We start from the raw sequence: 24,529 nt of genomic DNA on the forward strand, positions 1-24,529 counted from the left end.
ACATGTTCTGGTCCTGCCCCAGACTCGTGGAGTACTGGACAGCCTTCTTCGAGGTAATGTCCAAAGTGGTGGGAGTGAGGGTGGAGCCATGCCCGATAGTGGCGGTCTTCGGGGTTTCAGAACAGCCAGATCTATTCCTGGGGAGGAGGGCGGATGCCCTTGCCTTTGCCTCCCTGATCGCCCGCCGTAGAATCCTGTTTGGCTGGCGGTCAGCAGCACCGCCCAGAGCTGCGGACTGGCTGTCCGACCTCTCGGAATCTCTCCAAATGGAGAAAATCAAATTTGCCATCCGAGGGTCGGACGACGGCTTCCACAGAACGTGGGAGCCATTCATGCAACTGTTCCGGGACCTATTTGTGGCCAATGTACAAGAGGAAGAATAGTCGGGGGAAGGTAGCGGGAGGGGGGGGGGGGGGCTACAGGTTCGTTACGGGGGTTCGATGGCTAGCTAAGGCCCAAAACCAAGCTAAATAAACATGTTGAGGGGGGGAGGGGGGGGGGGGGGCGCAGTTACTACTACGAAGATGCTTACCTGTAAATATGTATGTTAATTTTTGCGTGTTTGTTTTTGTTTGTTTTTTTTTCTCTCTCCTAACAATTTGTAATTTGTTCAATATAAAATACGAAAACTGAATAAAAACATTTATAAAAAAAAAGTCCACAAACAATAGGAGGTGTGAATTCCACAAACGATTTCATATTCGGGGCTGGTTTAGCACGGGGCTAAATAGCTGGCTTTTAAAGCAGACCAAGGCAGGCCAACAGCACAGGTTCAATTCCCGTACCAGTCTCCCCGAACATGCGCCGGTATGTGGCGACTAGGGGCTTTTCACAGTAACTTAATTTGAAGCCTACATGTGACAATAAGCAATTTTCATTTCATTTCATTTAATCTTGGTATGTGCATTGAAAGGAGGCATTTTACCCATGGTCATTTTAATCTAAAATTTCCGGAAACTTGAGATATTTCTGAGTCAATGCAGAAATTGCAAAAGTAACTTGACCCTCAGCAATCATCTTATCAACCTTTAATGTCCATTTATACAAAGAAAAGGCAGTTTCAGAAAATTATATACTGAACACCATCCATGTTTAAAGTAACAAATATGTACGCCTTTACTGGGCATTATAATTTAGTAATCAATAACTGATCTGATCTGCTTTTGAAAAAAAATGGGTTTTATTCCCCAAATGAAAGATAACACAGTGAACTACCTGCACACTGAAAACAAGGTTGCTGCATGAACATTTGTAAATGGTTTTAAGTGGACCATAACTCATGAAGCACCACTAGAAACATAAGTTTTCAAACTATATCAAATAAAGCTTTTGCACAAGTCAGATAGAAATTTATTTCCCCCGCCAACAAAATTGTGGACTTCAAACTTTCTTCTCCATTAGGTTAAAAAAACAGGAGAGTTGATTACTTGCAGTGCATTTTGATTGTTCTGGCTTAAATGAATATATAGCTGCTGTTTTAAGCATTCTAACTGCATATTTTCCCTCTGGCATAGTTTATCAAGTGTTGACAAAACAGTTCAGTGGACCAGCAAATGAATTACCTCTGCATCCTGCTCCCTGAGGCAATAATGCTTCTGTAACCACTGTAGTGTTCGGGAAGACAAGGACTTCACTGCAAACAGCAATTCCAGGAGCAAAACCAACTGGTCTGGCAGGAGCTGAAATTAGTAAAGTACAATGAGAGAACAGCTATTTCTAAAGAAAAGGGCAATGTCTGTTCACATATGATGTATAAATATGATGTGCATTGTAATTTCTAAGTAATATAAAACAAACATACCGTTCAGCCATTTATATTTTACAAATTTCACATTTCAAATTTACTATAAGTAAACTTTAAATTTGTTTCTGATGAGCATTTCCATTTCTGTGTCCAATATATACATTGAATTTCGATGCAAATATGTCCTCAGAAATAATAGTTTCATTGCGAAAATCTAACTTTTCGTTGCAAGATTCCTTGCATATACAGCAAAATTATTTTTCAACAACACCCTGTTACATTGCCTTCATCCCAATTCAAGGCACATTTGTTTATACCATAATCTAAAGACAGGAACAGGTGCCCTTGGTACAGCTACAAAGTGCTAGCTTTGCACGCTACACTCAACATAATGTACCCAGGAACAGGCCAACTATGAAGCAGTACTTTTTTTGTGTACCTATATATGGGGATTCAGCATCACTTATGCTAGTGCTGTTGCCAGAGGTATTATTTAACATGACTGACACAGTTATCCTTTTAAGGTACTTCAAAGAGGAACCACCACTCTAAACTTAACCCGTCCTCCTGCACACCAGCAACTCACCAGTAAATCCCACACTATCGTTTCAATCCTAATGGGGAAAGGATACTCCGCAAGTTGTAACTGGACTCGCTTTTTATTGCTCGTCTTTTATTATGGTGCATAGCAATAAAATTTGCAGACTCAACATTCCAAATTCTAAAGAATCTACTTTCCAGACATTTTTCCATCACTTCACATTTCACTGTACATGAAATGAAAATGAAATGAAAATCGCTTATTGTCACAAGAAGGCTTCAAATGAAGTTACTGTGAAAAGCCTCTAGTTGCCACATTAGGCGCCTGTTCGGGGAGGGAATTGAAATGCGCTGCTGGCCTGCCTTGGTCTGCTTTAAAAGCCAGCTCTTTAGCCCTGTGCTAAACCAGCCCCTCATGGTACTCTTCCACACGGGTTGCTTAATAGGTTTTTCTCGTACACAGTCCAGACACAAAATAAATTAGATCATTAATAAATCTTTGTAAAGTTGTTTGTGTGTGTGTTGTGAAGGTTGTGGTCAAGGTTGATTGTGCATACTTGCACTCATCTTGCAATGAGGTTTTAAAGAGTACGAGCATTCAATTTCCAAAACCTATATGTGTTACAACAGAAGCACTGAATGTTCACATGACCTGCACCAACTTGTGACGAATTCCCTTATCTCAATACCAGTAGGAAAATGTTAAGAGGAAGAGTAAAAAAATACAATCTCATTTTTTGAAAAAATATGCATTATGCCACTGAAAATGATCCCATCTAATAGACAGAATTATCTGAAATATTACACTGTTATTCATTTATTGTTTACATGGAGGCAACATTACCAACCCATAACAAACTAACAAGTAGAAAAGAAGAGTAGAAGAGGTGTCAGAATTTGCACTTGCACTGAGCAAACAAAAATTCCAAATAATTATAACTTTCTCCCTCGGCAAAGTAGTTGGTAAATACATACATAAATTTTAATTTCACATGAATTTCACTAACTTCTCATCAGAAGCTATTTCCTAAGCCAAGTGTAAGAAACATGTATAGATTCCAAAAGTAAATATAAATTTACTCCAATTCCAAGTAACATAAAATATTTATGAATAATTGCAGCAATAAATGTTTAAATTAAGCCTCCCCTTTCATACCTCAGAAACTTCTCAGAAATTAGCTCACAATTAAAATATCAATTTTATTCCCTGGCTGAGCAGTGCAAAATATTTAGTACATTTCTGAAATCAACAACTGGCTTCTACAACAAATATTTGCCAATGCAGTTACAGATATCAACGGTAAACCTGATTCAACCCTGGGACACCATTTTTCCTTCCAATCATCCTTGTTCCATATTAACACAAAAGCTATAACAAGGAAAACAAGAATGCTTAAAAGCTTATGTTTGAACCAACTCTATCCCCAACTCTTCCTGCATCCCCCCCCCCCCCCCCCCCCCCCCCGCCCCGAGCCCGACCCATCTCTTCCTTTTTTGGTTACCATGTCACTTTATCCTCTGTAAAGCTGCCATCCAACAAAGCATCTGCCATTGAAACAGAATTATATTTTTTTTTGGAAGCGAAGGCTCAGAAGATCAAAATATTGAGGTGAGCTTGGAGACTCTTGTCATTTTGTCCAATGGGTCCAACTCAAATGTAATACAAGGAAATAAATTGTATTAAGTGGATTTACTAATATGTTCAGCAAATTAACTGGGGGAATGGGGTTTGTTCCAATACAAAGCGTAGATTTATGTTCTAAACACATAATTAAAATTGTGAATGCAACAAAACTATAATAAAGGCAAAATACTGCAGATTATGGAAACCTGAAATAAAAACACAAAAGGCGAGATAAACTCAGCAGGTCTGGCAGCATTTGTGGAGGGAGAAACAGAGTTAACATTTCAAGTCCGTTTGACTCTTCTTTAGAGCTGACCTATCCCTGACCTTCTATTGTGCTCCACCCCCTCCACACCCGTCTCCAACTATATAATCCATCACATTTCTACCACTCTTCAGATTTAATGAAGTCATGCGGTGTCAAAATGTTAACTTTGTTTCTCTCTCCACAGTTGCCACCAAGCCTGCTGAGCTAATCCAGCACTTCGTTTTACAACAAAACTATATTTTTCTTTGATAGGTGGCAGTTTAAATGCTAACATTGCCATTTTTCAAGGTAAGTGAAATTCAGATACTATTTTTGAGAAACAAATAACGTTGTTCAAAGCACCATACAAGGCAACATGGTTCTATCACCAGAATTCAAATTCACTGACTTTGAATCAGTTGAAGAAATTCACAGCTGTCATTAACTGGTATATTTTCTTCCAGGAATTAAGATAAGTTAGAAAAAAATTGTGGCTGCAAGTAAAAAACAGGTAAACTGTTTACTAATCTCCAATTTTTCTTTAATATTACCAACTGGGAAAATAGCAACCTCATTTGATTTAAAAAAGTAAAAAACAGCTGGTGAATGAATGAAAATTAAATACATTCATGAATTTAGCTATTTCCACATTGAAAACTCTATCAGTGCAAGTATAGGTACAGTACTTCAAATCTGGCAGCCTTGAGTTCCTTCGAAACTCATCTCCAAACTCCGTGGCCTGGGCCTTGCCTCCTCCCTCTGTGACTGGATCCTGAACTTCCTAACCCACAGGCCACAATCAGGAAGGATATGCAACAACACCTCCTCCACGATGATCCTCAACACCAGTGCCCCACAAGGCTGTGTCCTCAGCCCCCTACTATATTCCTTAAAAACCTATGACTGTGCGGTTAAATTCACCTCCAACTCGATTTTCAAATTTGCTGATGACACCACAGTAGTGGGTCGGATGTCAAACAATGACAAGACAGAGTACAGGAATGAGATAGAGAATCTGGTGAACTGGTGCAACAATAATAATCTCTCCCTCAATGTCAACAAAACAAAGGAGATTGTCATTGACTTCAGGAAGCATAGAGGAAAACATGCCCCTGTCTACATCAATGGGAATGAAGTAGAAAGGGTTGAGAGATTTAAGTTTTTAGGTGTACAGATCACCAACAACCTGTCCTGGTCCCCCAATGCCAACACTATAGTTAAGAAAGCCCACCAACGACTCTACTTTCTCAGAAGACTAAGGAAATTTGGCATGTCAGCTACGGCCCTCATCAATTTTTACAGATGCACCATAAAAAGCATTCTTTCTGGTTGTATCCAGCTTGGTATGGTTCCTGCTCTGCCCAAGACCGCAGGAAACTATAAAAGGTCGTGAATGTAGCCCAGTCCATCAAGCAAACCAGCCTCCCATCCATTGACTCTGGCCAAAATTCCAGCGCTCCCTCAGAAAGGCAGCCAGCATAATAAGGACCCCACACACCACGGACGGACTCTCTTCCACCTTCTTCCGTTAGGAAAAAGATACAAAAATTTGAGGTCACATACCAACCGACTCAAGAACAGCTTCTTCCCTGCTGCCATCAGACTTTTGAATGGACCAACCTCGTATTAGATTGATCTTTTCTCTACATGTAACTATGACTGTAACATTACATTCTTTAGTCTCTCCTTCCTTCCCTATGTACGGTATGCGCTGTCTGCACAGCATGCAAGAAACAATACTTTGCACTGTATACTAATACATGTGACAATATTAAATCAAGTCAAAAAAGGAAGTGCTTATCTGTGTGACTGGAGGGAAACAATGGGGTACAGAAGAGGTAACTTCAAAGTGGAGAGATAGGGCAATTGACACATATATGCTAAAAGCCGAATCCGCAGAGTGGATAACATCAAAGGGAACAAATGATATACAGTAGTCCCCCGTTATACCGCGGGTGTTGGGGTCCAAGACAGCCACCCGCATTGCATCCGAGCCGCGGATAGCCTACGAAAATTTTGAAAGAGCAACACATGGCCAGATAATGTTCTGCTGCGGGAAAGAATAATTACAAGTGAACCTATCAGGGTAGTTTCAGGTATTGTGGATGTAATAGCCTTACAATGTAAGAATGGAAGGGCGTTTTAAATAAAAAGCATCAAAGTTCTTTCAAGTTTTAAATTTATTAAAAAATACCACTCAAAAATATATACAATAATACATAAAATAGCACTTACAAGCATATTTTAAAAATCATTTAAATCACATGAAAAAGTCTGTGAGTTTCTTCTGGCACATCCCCTTCCTCATCTTGACTTGTGCTTGCCTCTGGAGGTTCTTCAGATGTAGTATGTATATGGGGTCGAAGTCCTGTTGCTCTGTGTATTCTATGAGCCACTCCAGGTGGCTGATGGCATCCGAGTGGCAGATGGTAACTGCACCTATCACATGTCTTTTCTGGAACCGATGGAGCCAACCCTTGCTGGCTATGAAATTGGTGTCCTCTGGGTGGAGCTGGTGATGGAACTTCTCAGCCTGAGTCCTGATGATAGGTCCAGATAGGGGGGTGCCACCAGACTGTTCCTGGACAAACCAGGCGAACACAGCCTTCTCCAAGTTAATGTCACTAGCGGTCCTTGCCTTTTTCCTGGCAAGCCCTTCACTCTCAGAAACTGTCTCAACATAAGTTCTCAAACTCTCCTCATCTTTCTCCCACCCACGGAGGGTTGACTCTGGCACACCAGTCTCTCTGGATAATTTTGCCTTTGTTTCGCCGTTTCTAATACGGTCTATCAAATACGGTCTTTACTGTGTAAGACTTGTGCTTAGGCATTTTGTATTTATACGCTTTAATTACAAATCATCGCGGCTATTTATCGCGGCTAATCATCGCGGCTAATCGGAATGACAAACAAGTTCACCGGCTTAAAAAGGTGTTGTTTCAAAAAGAGTGAAAAAAGTTGGGGTCCATAAGCACCCCCGCCGTATTTCGCGAACCGCGGTATTGCGGGGCGCGGTATAACGGGGGACTACTGTATTCGAAACGAAAGGGAAAATGCTGGAAAATCTCAGCAAGTCTGGCAGCATCCGTAGGGAGAGAAAAGAGCTAACGTTTAGAGTCCGATGACTCTTTGTCAAAGTTAACAAATAGAGAGAGTGAGAATGAAAGATGAGTCATAGCCACAGAAACCCAGGGAAACCGGGTGCTAATGGTCACAGATACCAAGGGGAAAGAGTGCTAATGGCAGTCCCCAGAGAGGACAAAAGATGTGAAAGGTCAAACAGCAGGGAAACTAACATCAGAGGATGAACTGTAGGTGTGGGGGGAGGGGAAGGGGGAAGCAAAGAGGAGAAAGGTGCAGGAAAAGTGCAGGAAAGAAAGAAATGGTAAAAGACAGTTAAAATGAAATGAAAACAAATGGGTCGAGGTGGGGCTGATCATCTGAAGTTGTTGAATTCGATGCTCAGGCAGGAAGGCTGTAGTGTGCCTAACCGGAAGATGAGGTGTTGCTCCTCCAGTTTGCGTTGCACTTCACTGGAACATTGCAGCAGGCCAAGAACAGACATATGGGCATGGGAGCAGGGTCTTTTGTTAAAATGGCAAGCAACAGGAAGGTCAGGATCCTGAATGCGCACAGACCGAAGATGCTCAGCAAAGCGATCACCCAGTCTGCGTTTGGTCTCTCCGATATAGAGGAGACCACTATAGAGGAGAATAAATGATATATTCGTACCACAATGACTGAGAAAAGGGCTCAGTTAGAATCACAGTCACACCCAACTGCAGAAACAGTCTCAAAAAGTAGCAATGTTGCCTTTTCTTAAACTGAAGACAGTCTCCAAAATGTGGCCACATGATCTATGTTGGATGTTGTTTATACTATATTATGGATTTGGCTCATAAGAGTTATATATTGGATGCTGTTTGGGAACAAAGGGTCATCACAGAGTTCAGGGAACACAGGTACTTGGGAACAAAGGGATAAATGAATCTTCCTGCTTGGGTCACTGTCTGTGCGGAATCTGCACGTTCTCCCCGTGTCTCTGTGTGGGTTTCCTCTGGATGCTCTGGTTTCCTCCCACAAGTCCCAAAAGACGTGCTTTGTTAGGTGAATTGGACATTCTGAATTCTCCCTGTGTACCCGAATAGGCGCCGGAGTGTGGCGACTCGGGGCTTTTCACAGTAACTTCATTGCAGTGCTAATGTAAGCCTACTTGTGACACTAATAAAGATTTTTTTTTTAAATCAATACGTGTGTTTGTAGTCACCAGTGTAATTAAGTGTTGTAGGGTATTATAGTCCTTCTTGTGTGTGTTTTCTCTTTTAAGTTAATAAAGTTTCTTTATTAATTGTTCATACAATGACTGGACTATTCCTATCAGGCTCACATATTTTTCTCAAATTATACAAAATTGAAAATATACATCACTTAGAAACGGTGTTCCAAGTTACCCTTCTGGGTTTTGGGATACTCTCACATTTAACATGGGGTGGGGGTCCAGAGTCACTTGGAGCACAGGATAGAACAGTGCACAAAGCCAGTGTGGAGCCACTCAGCACCAATGTAGTGCCTAGTCGAATTATTGAGGTGAGTTTTCTTTTAGAAATTTTACTCATTTAAATTGATGTATGGAATATTAAGAAAGAGTCTGGTTTTCTGACAACTCAAATTTTTGGACAGCTGGGTTGTAGAAACTGTACCTGCAGTAAACAGGAAAGGATTTTCCACTAATAAACTAACCTGGAGATCATGGGCTGGATTTTTAATGCCCACTGGGAGCAAGCGTGGAGGCGGGCATGTGCAGAAATTCAGGCCAGGGCCATTTTCTCAAAGATACGAAATGGGGTGGCAGGTCTACCTGCTTGTAAGTGGTGGGTAACCAATTAAGGTGTTTAAAGGTCCATTAAGGCCTATTGACAAAAGCCGACTAGAATTTTCCAGTTAGCCTCCCCAGGGTATTGGGAACAAGGACAGCGGTCAGGAGAACTCGGAGCCTGGTATTTCCGGCAGGCTTTTTGTTCCTCTTCCAACTTATCTGATTTCAACTGCAGCCACAGGCCACCCTATCTTCCACAATCCTGGAGCAGCAGCTGCTGAGTACTTTTTTGTTTAAAAGTTTAAAGATTTGGAGGGGGATCATTTCTCCATCTTGAAGTGCTTCTCTCTCACTTGAAGAGGCAGCCTGCTGCTGCTTCCTCGAAGCTGGAGAGCTACCGACAGGCCCTCCAGCTTCATGAGTCCATCTGCTGTTGTGAGCTTGCACCCTCACTACTAATTGGCTATTGGGGAAAAAGCTAAGGACCGCCCAAAAGAACACGGAACCCCCAAAGGATAAAAAGAGACACTGCCATGTGTTCAGTCTCTTTTGGTCCCGGCACCGGCACTCTCTTGGCCCGGACTACGCCTAATTGCAGAACCACGACCAGAAGCAAGTTCAAGACCAACGATCGCTACCAGACAGATGAGCCCAGCAGAAACAAAGTCACTTCTCCAGACCCAGCCACGCAAGATCCGAACAAAGACCTTGCTCCTCTGCATAAAGTCAGGTGCCTGAAGTTAAGTACAGGTTGTTGTAGTGTTAGGTGTAATTTAGCTTGTAGTGTTTTGTGTTGCATGTCGAAGTAATTCTTGTGTGTACATAAATTATCATTGAACTTGAACTAACTAACTGGTTCTTGGGTCTTTGATCAATATCCGGTTAAACCTTATGGTGGTATCATCTGATACCTGGCGACTCTGAAAGCAATATCATCATTAATAACTGTCATATCAGTGTCCAGTTAAAAAGAGCAACATTATTAGTGTCTCCGGTGCAAATTGGCAACAACATGGTAGCTCAATTTGCTGCTGACACCAAAATAGATAGAAAAGCAAGTTATCAAGAGGGAGTAGAGAGTCTACAAATGAAATAGACAGGTTAAGTGAGATGGCAAAAAAATGGCAGATGAATATAATGTGGGAAAATGTGAACTTGTCCACTTTGGTAGAAAAAAACAGAAAAGCAGCATATTTAAATGGGGAGAGATTGCAGAACTCAAGTGGTACAGAAGGATCTGGGTGTCCTAATGCATAAATCACAAAACCGTTAGTCCACAGGTACAAGTGATTATGAAGGCAAATTGAATGTTGCCATTTATTACAAGGGGAATGGAATATAAAAGTAGGGCGGTTTTACTGCAGCTATACAGTGTCTTGGTGACACTGCATTTGGAATACTGTAACCATTTAGCCTCCTCATCTGAAAAAAGGGATAACTGTATTAGATGTAGCACAAGGACATTCACTTGACTCATTTCTGGGAAGAAGGGCTTATCTTTTCAGAAAGATTGAGCAGTTGGGCCTATATGCTTGCAGTTTGGATGGATGAGAGATGATTTTATTGAAATATACAAGATCCTGCGAGGATTTGATAGGCTAGATACCATGAGAAATTTTACATTTGTCGGAGAGATCAGAGCGAAGGAACAAAGTTTAAGAATAAGAAGTTTACCATTTAAAATGGAGATTCGAAGAATTTCAACGGGTCGTTGCTTTTTGGAGTATGTTTTCACTCCCAGAAAGCAGTGGAGGCTGGGTCACTGAATTTATTCAAGGTCACGTTTGACAGATTTTCGATAAACAAGGGAGTCATGGGTTATTGGTGGGGGTGCAGATAGCAGAGTGGATTTGAGACGACAAACAGATCAGCCATGGTCTTATTGAATGGCAGAGCAGGCTTGAAGGGATAATAGCCTATTCCCGCTCCTAGTCTTATGTTCCCACATACCCATCCACTTTCTTACTCGCTATACTCCCAAGTCAATTCACTATTTCTCCTTCATGTGGATTACCCACTGAAATTGGTCTGATCGCACAGTTTATGAAACTACCTAATTGTTTCACCTCAGAACCGAACTGCAAAATGGTTGCCACCTCTCATAAAATTTACAATGTCAAGACTTTTGTGTTTGGAAGATTCATCATTATAATATAAAAGTGCCTGCAAAACATAATTCTAGTTTGCAGCTCTGGATGCTTTTGAATTGGCAGAAGCAGGTTTGGCAGGCCAAATGGCCTACTCCTACTGACAAAATGTATAGACTATACTGGTAACCACTAAAGTACTAATATGAGAGGTGTAGCTATTTCAGCCCTAAACAAGAAAATTGTGATTTCTAATTCTATTAGAAACATACTACTGAACATCCCCATTCAATATCATCCCTCAAATAAACATTCCCAGTAACAACCAAAGCCATTCCTTGGCCATGCCATCTATCATGACCTCAATATTGCGTCAGTCTTGATCACAAAAGAGGCGATCCCTGACCACCTCTTGCCATTGGTGATTTGCCCTTACTTCTACCGTTAATTCCCTCACAATATCCCTTTTTGTTTCTTTAAGTAAAGGGCCAAAACTCAAATGTACCTACTACAATAACTGGTCCAGTTATTCTTCATCAAACTGCCTTTACCATGGAAAGCACTATCATGCTTTTTCAGCCAATTCATCTTACCACTCCAGGCAGGCAGCACGGTAGCACAGTGGTTAGCACCGTTACTTCAGAGCGCCAGGGTCCCAGGTTCGATTCCTGGCCTGGGTCACTATCTGTGCGGAGTCTGCACGTTCTCCCCTTGTCTGCGTAGGTTTCCTCCGAGTGCTCTGGTTTCCTCCCACAAGTCCCGAAAGATGTGCTGTTAGGTGAATTGGACATTCTGAATTCTCCCTCTGTGTACCCGAGCAGTTGCCAGAGTATGGCAACTACGGGTTTTTCACAGTAACTTCATTGCAGTGTTAATGTAAGCTTACTTGTGACATTAATAAAGATTATTATTATACTTGACCACTGTAATATCCCAAATTTGGTCTTTGGCTACACGAAGCGTAGCGTCCTTTTCAGGAGACAATATGTTACCTAAATGTGGCCCTTTTGAGAAATCTTAAAGGTTCTTACTTGGGGAATTGATGTACCCTTTGCAGCCACAAATTTAACATTTTCAAGACATACGTATGTTATCCTTTTAGCTAGTTCTGTGGCATTCTAGAACTAGTTCAGAAATGTATTTATCCCTCTAGGGATTAATACAGCCAGTAGACAAATTATGATTCCTCTGTTGGATTTATTTAACTCTGATGCTACTTTCTCTCCATTTACTAATATTTTTCTTTAGAATATTTAGAAATGTTATTTTATTCAACATGACCTACTTATGGGCGGCATGGTAGCACAGTGGTTAGCACTGTTGCTTCACAGCGCAAGGAACCCGGTTTCAATTTTCGACTTGGGTCACTGGCTGTGCGGAGTCTGTATGTTCTCCCCGCCTCTGCATGGGTTTCTTTCTGGTGCTCCGGTTTCCTCCCATAAGTCCCGAAAGACGTGCTTGTTAGGTGAATTGGACATTCTGAATTCTCCCTCAATGTACCCAAACAGGCGTTGTAGTGTGGTGACTGGGGGATTTTCACAGTAATTTCATTGCAGTGTTAATGTCAGCCTACTTGTGACACAAATGAAGATAATATTATTAATGTTCTCACGTATTTGGAAAATGACAAAAGAACCATTTTCTTCTTTCAGTAGCGATTTCTCTTCAATTACCTTGATGCATATGGATAAAATGACAGTTATAGATGAATTACACACCTGCAAAAATTAGGGAAACCCTAGGGAGCAACTACTGCTTATTAAATAAATAAATCAAGGTCTTTCTTATAGACTATGAAAAACTATATTCCTTAAACATCCATCGACAAAAGCTATTTGTATGAAATCAAAATATACCAGCTGTTTGTATACATTAAGATTCCCAAGACGTTTATTATATAAGTGACACATGTTTGAAGACTAATAATTATAGAGCACCAACAATTCCTGGCAGAAAGTTGCTTTTCACAGCTTCGTTTCTAGCTATACATTCCATTTAAATAACAAACCATTTTGTCACACCACTCAGGCTCAGTTCTGGACATGTGCTGCATTAGTCAGGGTATGCAAATTTTATTTTGTGTTTAACTTGTACCACAATTGAACCAAGATTGGTTAAGGCTAGAAAATGAGAGTTCTATGTTTTCCTCAGCCAATGTAAATGAGCAGAAACACTAGTTTAATTTAAAAACAAAAAATTACTGGACAATCACAGGAGGTCTGACAGCATCTGTGAAGAGAGAAGGAAGCCAACGTTTTGAGTCTGGATGACTCTTTGTCAAAGTCATCCAGACTCAAAACGTTAGTTTCCTTCCACAGGCACGGTCTTCACCACCTGTACAATCTGCTCAACTCTGTCTGGAACTAATACACTCATCAATGTTATCTTACATTAACAGAAATAGCTGCAACAACTTATTCTCAGTTTCTGGATTTGGATTCTGCCTTCCTCCAACTTGTCAGTTCTGCAACACTGGACTCAACAACTGCTACTGACCAGATTGGACTGATCTGTGTCCTTATATATCTTTAAACCAGGGTCAGTTTGCTCAGAAGGTTTGGTTTCCAAAGCTCAGTTCTGAAGAATATTAGATTCAAAACATTAACTCTGTTTCTCTTGCTGAACCGCTGGGTTTTTCCAACATTTTATGTTTGGTTTTGTTCCCTTTGAAACTGGGCCAAATACATTTTGATATTTACCTGTTCTGTTTCCCTTTCCAGTTCCGTTTCTGTTTTAATTGGTGTCGGACTCAAAAAATACAAATTAAATTTTAAGTAATTTGCTCTCACTCTTACATTTTCTGTACGTCATCGGGTCTACCTTGGGTGGTGTCAGTCTAAGATGAAGAAGATTGGCTTGTAGTTCAGGGTTCATTCATCCCTAATTTGCCTATCAAAGCACTATTTCTCATCAGACATGCTTTCCTCCAAACTGCAATTCCTTGCCAGCCAGAGTTGGAGGCATGCCTTACGAACCAAACCGAACACTGAGTAGTACCCTTTGCATTAGAAAAATTGAACTTAAACATTCTTACTTGTAAGATAGTCTTTCAGCAAATTCAATGATTAAATTAATCTCAGAAGTTCATCATAGAAAGATTATCATGATTTTAAATGGCCTGCATCATTGGAAGATAGACATTGGGATTTTGGCCTGCAGGATGAAGCCACGGCAGACATATAAAAAAAAATAGAAGGTGGAGTTGATCAAAGAGATTATACATATTAAATATGTGCCTCTTGGAGTCAAAGGTGAAAATCGAACAAATCACAATGGTTATGATGATGGCACAGGTAACTTTCTAAAACTTAGTCAACATTTCAAAAATGTTTTGAACTTTTGAAAAACGTTTGAAGACTATAAGAACTATAACCACATGACAATTGTAAAATATAGCAAAAACATTAAACCCAGACTTTATCCATTAATATAGAATGATTGCTGAGAACAATAAGAAAAGCGGCCCAGTTTAGAGTGAAGTTTCATATATAGCAAAGGTACATGACCACACGAATAAAATAGCATCGCATTGAAAAGAACATTTTTGAGGCAATGTTGTTTCTTGTTCTATTTTTTCCCCTATGGATGATGGTGGTCCAAGATTGAGTAGAGATTAAGACAAGTATGGAAAACTACCAGGATCTTACGCAAACTGAATATCAAAGTTATCAAGGAAGTCTGGATTTAGATTTAAAATAATCTCACTCAAAAATATACAAGCAAGTCTATCCAAACTGATTATTTAGCAAGCATACATTCCACTGAAAATGAATCAATATTCAGATGCATTAAACCATCATAACTATGGTGCCAGTAAAGTGCTAATCAACTCCCTGTGCACTCACAATACATCCTTTAGTCAGATTACATTTTTAATCAATATACATGTCAACTGCCCAACTAATACATTTAAACAAAAAATGATGTTTGTGTTTATGACAGCTTCAGTAAATAGAGAGCCTAATAAAACAAACACTGTTCTGATAACATATCTTTCTCTAGATTCCCAAAAACAGCAGGCATTAAGATACTTCTTAAAGTTCCCTTTAAATAAATTGCAATGTCTCGATAAAATGTTTGCATAGTTTGCATCAACAAATATTTAATTTTTACTTAAATATATGTTTGCATTCCATGGATTAATGATTCCTAAAATGAAATTGCTGGTAATTTCAATACCAGCAATGCTTCAAAATTGTTACGATTCAAAACATTAAAGAAAATAAAGGGACAGCATTAACGAGCAGCTACTCGACAATGCATTTAGAGGAAAGCTCCATTACCTCCTTGATAAATGCAACGTAATTCAGTCACGCCCTGTTTTATACAACGTACAAATTTGACATCAAGACAACAAAGTTTCATATCCAAAAATTTCAAATATTTATTCTGTTCAAAGAATGGTAATAAATAGAATGATCTTTACAGTGCTTTGTTCTTACTCACCATTGAAAATTCAGATTAATAGCTTTTACTAATGAAATGATTGCCAGGAGAAAAAAAACACAGCCTGCTCCAAACTTCAAAGAACATTCAAATAAGATTACCTCTGATTATGATACAATGAAGCTATATCTAAAACATCAACTGCATAATGGAAGAACTGATGAGTTAAATTACACTCCAGTCCTGGGGCTGTGCATAGCACTGTGATGCATAAAACTCTCCTTCAGTTCTCACACATTTGAAGCTTCACTGCAGCTGCTACAAGGACAGGCTTGAGCAATCATGACTTTAATATCCTGAAACAAGAACAGTGTAAGACTATTCATCAATTCTAACATCAGATTTATCACAGCAAACCAGATCGACTGTTTACACCGACAAATGTTACTTAAGGAGTTGGCTACTGACCTTTTTCTGCCAGAAAACATGATAGATATGCATTTGAGCATCTCTAACTGCACCATCAGTACTGCACCTAAAATCAAGAGACAAATCACTGAACTACGGTAGTACAGCTGGTATGCCGAACATCCAGTTTGCTTGAACCCACGCTTCAATGAAGGCATTGAAAGCCATCTCTGAACAGAAATATGTTTAAACTGGTGCAGTAGGAACTGACTGACTACAGGGCAATTTCTATTATTACTCCACTATCACACTGGGATCTCTGCCTAAATGATGCATACTTCCTCCCTGATGACATTTCCTTTTATCCTCACGGTTTAAAATCAGATCAATGGTGGGAATATATACAATGTCATTCCAAATTACAACTTTATCCGTTCTTTCTCATGCACAAAATGGGACTCTTTTCAAAACAATCAAATCCTTTTCATATGAATAGATCATTCTGAATTACGTGCAATAGTTGAAATTGTATGTATTACATGTTAATAAAGTTATTAAATAATCGAATCTTGATACGGAGGCTGAAGCTGGCAGCACTTCAATACAATATAAGCAGAAACTGAAAAAGTAATCTGACCTTTTCAAATTGCAGAAGTCATTGAAATGATATCCCACAATGCAATTCAACATTTTGCTGGCAAAATGTCACTCACAAAGCTACAATATTTCCTTTCATCTGCTATTCATAAGATTGTTGCTTTAGCAAACTAGAACCCTTTACTCAACAGACAGTCTTAGTTGTGCATGCTTCTGGGTCATAAGCTTTCTTTAAAACACATAAGAAAGCATCATCATGATTCAACTGAACAGATTTATGGATCTTACCATTTTTTTCAACTGATTTCTAAAAGGAAAGGAATTTCAAGCTGTGAACTTGCTCAATGGTCAACTTCACTCTATATATTTATCATGTTTGGAACAAAATCAAGTCTTTTATATTTTTTTCAACAAAAATGATTTACACATTAATTTGATGAAATATGTAAAATGCTTACAAATATGTTTGTAAATGGCTGCTTCTAAAATATTTTCTGCACTTTTTACTTTGTCGCCATGGCAGATTAGGAAACTCCTGTGACAATTCTATCCCTTATCTGATGTTTAAATAATTAAATGAATTTACAAACATACTACACCAAGAAAATACATTTATTTATTCATTCACTATTCAGATATAGACATTGTTAGAAAGGTTGGCCTTCTTTACTGCATGGTGATGATACACCAACAATATTGTTAGATATGGAGCTCCAAGATTCTAACTCAATGTCTATGAAGCAATAGCAATATAAGACCAAGTCAGGAAGTTGGGTGAGGAAAGGGAACATGCCTCTACATGGAGGTCATGGGTTTGGATGTGCTGTCAAAGAACTCTTGAAGTAATACTGCATTGTATCCTGTACATTGCAACAATGGTCAACCAAGGTGGAGAAAGTGGATGGGATACCAAACATGCAAACTAAAGGAATGGTCAGTGTTTCAGCTGGTGCTTGTATGGCGAGTTGCTAGGAAAACATGCAAGATCAAGCTCTGGTGTATTCAATGATTCAATTCAATTATTTAGCTAAATTTTAAATAATTTGAAGACAATCTAGATTATTTTTCGTCATAGCCTTCTTCACTCCTGTGGAAATAGTCTCATATCTCAAGTTTATCGTCTCTGATAACAGACTGGTGGATTTACATTACAAACTCTCTATGGATTTAATGTCATTTTTATAATGGGGCACTCAAAACTGCTTTGCTCCAGTGCAATTTAATTAGACAATTGAATCTAGAAACTAATCACAAGCAGGAATTCTGGCCATTTGGTTGCAGAATAACCTGTGGAAACTGATTAGCCTACAAACTAGGAGCAAAGAAAAAATAGTTAAACTGCTAGCTGCTACGGGAGCAGTTGAAACTCAGGGGCTGAATTGCCCATGTAGGAAAGAAGTACTACTGCCAGGCTCAAAAGTGGGAGCAGAAGCCATTCCAATGGGTGGCACAGCCCAGAGGTGACATCTTACAGGTGACAGAGAATTAAGAGGCCAGTGCCAGGATGGCCACCCAATTGAGGTAAGCAGCCTGCTTCCCAAAGTTGCTGGCCCTATCACTGTTACAGGTGTCCAGTGCTGAGACAGCATGAAGGAGAAGTGGGCGCCTCAATGCAAAGACACCCTCGAAGAGTAAAGTTTCCTTTAACATTGCCTGGTCAGGCATGTCTTAGTGATCAGTGGGGAAGGCTCACTGTTTCATTTGTGGTGCCAGGGCCAAGGGTGTGATCTCTTCCCACCATTCTACGCCATGGAGTGGCTATAAAGGATTCACTTTTCCCTCCCACCAGACTCTGGAACTAGAGCAAGGGATGAAAACTGTGCCCATCCATCCTTAATGTTCTAATGCCCAATATTGCAGACCATGCCAAGATTCTATAAATTTGAGATACAACACATATAAAGGAGATTTTAGACTGTGATCATTTTAACATTTCTTCCATCATGACACTGCATCTTCTGAAATTAAAAAACATCAAAACAATAGTTGCTGCTGGAGCACATTTCTGAGAAGTTGCCATATATTATTTTCTACCATTTCTAACTTTATTATGGCTGCAAAATTATAAACCAGCTGTCCAACATGTTTATGACAAGGGAGAACAATTTAGCAGTGTCAACAATGAAAGGTGGTGGGTGCCTGGAATGTGCTGCCAGAGGATGTGGTGGAAGCAGGCACATTAGCAACATTTCAGACGCATCTGGATGGAGACATGAATAGGGAGGAAATAGAGGGATACGGACCAAGGAAGGGCAGAAAGTTTTTTTTAAAGTCAGGGCATCATGATTGCCACAGGTTTGGAGGGCCGAAGGGCCTGTTCCTGTGCTGTACTTTTCTTTGTTCTTTGAGATTAATAGATGCAGATAAAAACTCAAGAACACATCCACAGTCCATATGTGTTAACAAAGGGATTGGGAGAAAGGAGCTCCTTTTACAGCCAATGAAGTGCTTTTTCAGATGTAGTCACTGTTGAAGCAAAACAGAGCAACCCAATGTACGCACAGTAAGTGCCCATAAACAGCAATGAGATATGTAACAAGATAATCTGTCTGTTTTAGTTCTTTAGCTGAAGACTAAATATTGGGCAGGTCATCAAACTCTAGTTTGAACAGTGCCATAGCATCCTTTACTAGAGTTGCCAACTCTGGCTGGGCATATACCGAGAGGTGTCATAAAACCATAGAACCCCTGCAGAATGTTTGAGGTGAGGGACGCCGTCAGTGTCCCTGCTGATTTCATCTGTGGGAAGTGCATCTAACTCCAGCTCCTCAAAAACCGTGTTAGGGAACTGGAGCTGGATGAACTTCGGATCATTCGGGAGGCAGAGGTGGTCATAGATAGAAGCTTCAGGGAGGTAGTTACGCCAAAGAATAAAGATAGATGGGTGACGGTGAGAGGGGCTGGGGGGGGGAAGCAGTCAGTGCAGGGATCCCCTGTGGTCGTTCCCCTTAGTAACAGGTATACCGCTTTGGATACTGTTGGGGGGGGGGGGGGGGGAGGAGGAACGACTTACCAGGGTTCAGCCATGGGGTACAGGTCTCTGGCACAGAGTCTGTCCCTGTTGCTCAGAAGGGAAGGTGGGAGAGGAAAAGAACATTAGTCATTGGAGACTCCATAGTTAGGGGGATAGATAGGAGATTCTGTGGGAACAAGAGAGACTCGCGGTTGGTGTGTTGCCTCCCAGGTGCCAGGGTCCGCGATATCTCGGATCGTGTTTTCAGGATCCTTAAGGGAGAGGGGGAGCAGCCCCAAGTCGTGGTCCACATAGGTACCAACGACATAGGTAGAATAAGGGATAGGGATGTAAGGTAGGAATTCAGGGAGCAAGGGTGGAAACTTAGATCCAGGACAAACAGAGTTATTATCTCTGGGTTGCTACCCGTGCCACGTGCTAGCGAGTCGAGGAATAGGGAGAGAGAGCAGTTGAATACGTGGCTGCAGGGATGGTGCAGGAGGGAGGGTTTCAGATTCCTGGATAATTGGGGCTCATTCTGGGGTAGGTGGGACCTTTACAAATGGGATGGTCTACACCTGGACCAGAGGAGTGCTAATATCCGGGGGGGATAAGTTTGCTAATGCTCTTCGGGAGGGTTTAAACTAGTTCAGCAGGGGATTGGGAACCTGAATTGTAGCTCCAGTACACAAGAGGTTGAGAGTAGTGAGGTCATGAGTAAGGTTTCAAAGCTGCAGGAGTGTACCGGCAGGAAGGAAGGTGGTTTAAAGTGCGTCTACTTCAATGTCAGGAGCATCCGGAATAAGGTGGTTGAGCTTGCGGCATGGGTTGGTACCTGGGACTTCGACGTTGTGGCCATTTCGGAGACATGGATAGAGCAGGGAGAGGAATGGTTGTTGCAGGTGGCGGGGTATAGATATTTCAGTAAGCTCAGGGAAGGTGGTAGGAGAGGGGGACGGGTGGCATTGTTAGTCAAGGACAGTATTACGGTGGCTGAAAGGACGTTTGATGAGGACTCGACTACTGAGGTAGTATGGGCTGAGTTTAGAAACAGGAAAGGAGAGGTCACCCTGTAAGGGGCTTTCTATAGGCCTCCGAAAAGTTCCAGAGATGTAGAGGATAGGATTGCAAAGATGATTCTGGATAGGAGCGAAAGTAACAGGGTAGTTGTTATGGGGGACTTTAACTTTCCAAATATTGACTGGAAAAGCTATAGATCGAGTACTTTAGATGGGTCCATTTTTGTCCAATGTGTGCAGGAGGGTTTCCTGATGCAGTATCTAGATAGGCCAACGAAGGCGAGGCCATATTGGATTTGGTACTGGGTAATGAACCAAGACAGGTGTTAGATTTGGAGGTAGGTGAACACTTTGGTGATAGTGACCACAAATCGATTACGTTTACTTTAGTGATGGAAAGGGATAGGTATATAGTGCAATGCAAGAGTCATATCTGGGGGAAAGGCAATTATGATGCGCTGAGGCAAGACTTAAGATGCATCGGCTGGGGAGGAAAACTGCAGGGGATGGGCACAATGGAAATGTGGAGCATGTTCAAGGAACAGCTACTGCGTGTCCTTGAGAAGTATGTACCTGTCAGGCAGGGAAGAAGTGGTTGAGCGAGCGAACCATGGTTTACTAAACATAGAACATAGAACAGTACAGCACAGAACAGGCCCTTCGGCCCTCGATATTGTGCCGAGCAATGATCACCCTACTCAAACCCACGTATCCACCCTATACCCGTAACCCAACAACCCCCCCCCCCCCCCCAACCTTACTTTTTAGGACACTACGGGCAATTTAGCATGGCCAATCCACCTAACCCGCACATCTTTGGACTGTGGGAGGAAACCGGAGCACCCGGAGGAAACCCACGCACACAAGGGGAGGACGTGCAGACTCCGCACAGACAGTGACCCAGCCGGGAATCGAACCTGGGACCCTGGAGCAGTTGAAATACTTGTCAAGAGGAAGAAGGAGGCTTATGTAATGATGCGATGTGATGGTTCAGTTAGGGCGCTTGAGAGTTACAAGTTAGCTAGGAAGGATCTAAAGAGAGAGCTAAGAAGATCCAGGAGGGGACATGAGAAGTCTTTGGCAGGTAGGATCAAGGATAACCCTAAAGCTTTCTATAGATATGTCAGGAATAAAAGAATGACTAGGGTAAGAGTAGGGCCAGTCAAGGACAGTAGTGGGAAGTTGTGCATGGCCTCCGAGGAGATAGGAGAGGTGCTAAATGAGTATTTTTCGTCCGTATTCACACAGGGAAAAGACAATGTTGTCGAGGAGAATACTGAGATACAGGCTACCAGACTAGAAGGGCTTGAGGTACATAAGGAGGAGGTGTTAGCAATTCTGGAAAGTATTAAAATAGATAAGTCCCCTGGGCCAGATGGGATTTATCCTAAGATTCTCAGGGAAGCTAGGCAGGAGATTGCTAAGCCTTTGGCTTTGATCTTTAAGTCATCCTTGTCTTCAGGAATAGTGCCAGAAGACTGGAGGATAGCAAATGTTGTCCCCTTGTTCAAGAAGGGGAATAGAGACAATGCCGGTAACTATATACCAGTGAGCCTTACTTCTGTTGTGGGCAAAGTCTTGGAAACGTTTAGAAGAGATAGGATGTATAATCATCTGGAAAGGAATAATTTGCTTAGAGATAGTCAACATGGTTTTGTGAAGGGTAGGTCGTGCCTCACAAACCTTATTGAGTTCTTTAAGAAGGTGACCAAACAGGTGGAGTGTAAAGCAGTTGATATAGTGTATATGGATTTCAGTAAAGCGTTTGATAAGATTCCCCACGGTAGGCTATTGCAGAAAATACGGAGGCATGGGATTCAGGGTGATTTAGCAGTTTGGATAAGAAATTGGCTAGCTGGAAGACAAAGAGTGGTGGTTGATGGGAAATGTTCAGACTGGTGTCCAGTTACTAGTGGTGTACCACAAGGATCTGTTTTGGGGCCATTGCTTTTTGTTATTTTTATAAATGACCTGGAGGAGGGCGTAGAAGGATGGGTGAATAAATTTGCAGATGACACTAAAGTCGGTGGAGTTGTGGACAGTTTAGAAGGATGTTACAAGTTACAGAGGGACATAGATAAGCTGCAGAGCTGGGCTGACAGGTGGCAAATGGAGTTTAATGCAGAAAAGTGTGAGGTGATTCATTTTGGAAGGAATAACAGGAAGACGGAGTACTGGACTAATGGTAAGATTCTTGGTCGTGTGGATGAGCAGAGAGATCTCGGTGTCCATATACATAGATCCCTGAAAGTTGCCACCCAGGTTGAAAGGGTGGTTAAGAAGGCTTACGGTGTGTTAGCTTTTATTGGTAGAGGAATTGAGCTTCGGAGCCATGAGGTCATGTTGCAGTTGTACATAACTCTGGTGCGGCCGTATTTGGGTTATTGTGTGCAGTTCTGGTCGCCGCATTATAGGAAGGATGTGGAAGCATTGGAAAGGGTGCAGAGGAGATTTATCAGGATGTTGCCTGGTATGGAGGGAAGATCTTATGAGGAAAGGCTGAGGGACTTGAGGCTGTTTTGGTTAGAGAGAAGAAGGTTAAGAGGTGACTTAACTGAGGCATACAAGATGATCAGAGGATTAGATAGGGTGGACAGTGAGAGCCTTTTTCCTCTGATGGTGATGTCTAGAACGAGGGGACATAGCTTTAAATTGAGGGGAGATAGATATAGGACAGATGTCAGAGGCAGATTCTTTATTCAGAGAGTAGTAACTGCGTGGAATGCCCTGCCTGCAACAGTAGTGGACTCGCCAACACTAAACGCATTCAAATGGTCATTGGATAGGCATATGGACGATAAGGGAATAGTGTAGATGGGCTTTAGAGGGGTTTCACAGGTCAGCGCAACATCGAGGGCCGAAGGGCCTGTACTGCGCTGTAATGTTCTATAGCAAAGTTATGATGCAGAAAGAGGCCATTCAGCTCATTTTGTGCTGGTCAAAAAAAAAAGAGGAAATAAAAGGAGTCACTAATTTCAATACCACTCTACCAAATCTGATCTGCAACCTGGCAGGTTATAGCACTTCAGATGCAAATCACATGACCTCCTATAAATATAACCTCTTCTCAAGACTCTTGCTATTGATTACCCAGCATGCCAATCATCACAAGAGCTTTTCTTCCCAAGCTACTTCAATGTGAAGAGGATAGGTTGGCTTTGACTTTTCAAGATCTTGTCACCCTAAACCTTGGCCAAAAGCTCTGAGCAGTAGGCAGCATTATCTCAACTCTGAATCGAAATGATGTCAGCCAGGTTGAGAGCAATGGAGCCCAGGCTGTCCCACTGCCCAAGGCCCAGGCACTCTCTATATTTCAAGCTGAGCTCCAGGTCTGCTTCACACCCCACCCAGGAATGGGTAACCTTTCAGCTAGAACTAACCCCACAATGTCCCCTACCTACATTCCCTTTGTTGCAGAAGTGTTGCTGCTAGCAAGGAGACCTAAATCAACTCCCAGGTTCCAGAGAGAACAGTGGCCTCAACCCGGCTCTGGAGACCATCACCTTTACCAGTAGGAGAACCAGAGCTCCGCAAACGTCCAACTGTCATCAGCACACCCTGGAAATCAAAAGTTCCAGCTGTCTGTCAACTCCATCCCCTCTATATCTATTAACATTTTGCCTATCCTATTAACCTCTCCTGGATTACTTTCAATAATGACTGGAAATAGATGCAGATTCCCATAGATTCCGAGCCAATCCTGGAAGGTGGACAACCCTATCCTTTACATCAACCTGGGCAGTTTTCATCAGAAAGATAATACCTCCAACAGTGCAACGCTTCTCCAGTAGTGCAGTGAAGTGTTAGCCTAGATTTTTGTTACCAACTGAACCATGCATTCCAGTTTATTCTCTAATCGTTGGTACAGTATCAACATTATGGATTTCAGAATTTCATACTGCATTTACATTGTCAATTTATTTCTGATAGCAAATAGCAATTTCCCCATTGGCAACAAGTCATCAGTCTAAATAAACTGGCACTGCATGTGATGCATACATTAAAAGAGAGAGCTTCAGCTATGGCCTCTAGCATCACCACCACATCTGGTGGCAAACACAAGAGGGGTTTTGATCAGAGGCAATATTTTACAATCAACAGCAGCTCA

The 24,529-nt window shown here is 41.4% G+C and overlaps 1 protein-coding gene across 5 annotated transcripts in view; it reads right to left on the reverse strand.

The window, feature by feature from the left end:
* LOC119970344 (aminopeptidase O (putative)) overlaps positions 1-24,529 on the reverse strand; it is a 335,542-nt gene that overhangs the window by 66,361 nt on the left and 244,652 nt on the right. For 3 of the 5 annotated variants that reach the window (XM_038804804.1, XM_038804803.1, XM_038804802.1), the window contains exon 14: positions 1,563-1,679. In XM_038804804.1, coding sequence (XP_038660732.1) covers positions 1,563-1,679 — 117 coding nt within the window. Of the gene's footprint in view, positions 1-1,560; positions 1,680-15,912; positions 15,980-24,529 lie in introns of those variants that run through there. The other 2 variants (XR_005461589.1, XM_038804805.1) reach the window with 2 other exon arrangements.

Source organism: Scyliorhinus canicula, chromosome 8 (assembly GCF_902713615.1).
Source record: "Scyliorhinus canicula chromosome 8, sScyCan1.1, whole genome shotgun sequence".
NCBI classification, from domain to species: Eukaryota; Metazoa; Chordata; class Chondrichthyes; order Carcharhiniformes; family Scyliorhinidae; genus Scyliorhinus; species Scyliorhinus canicula.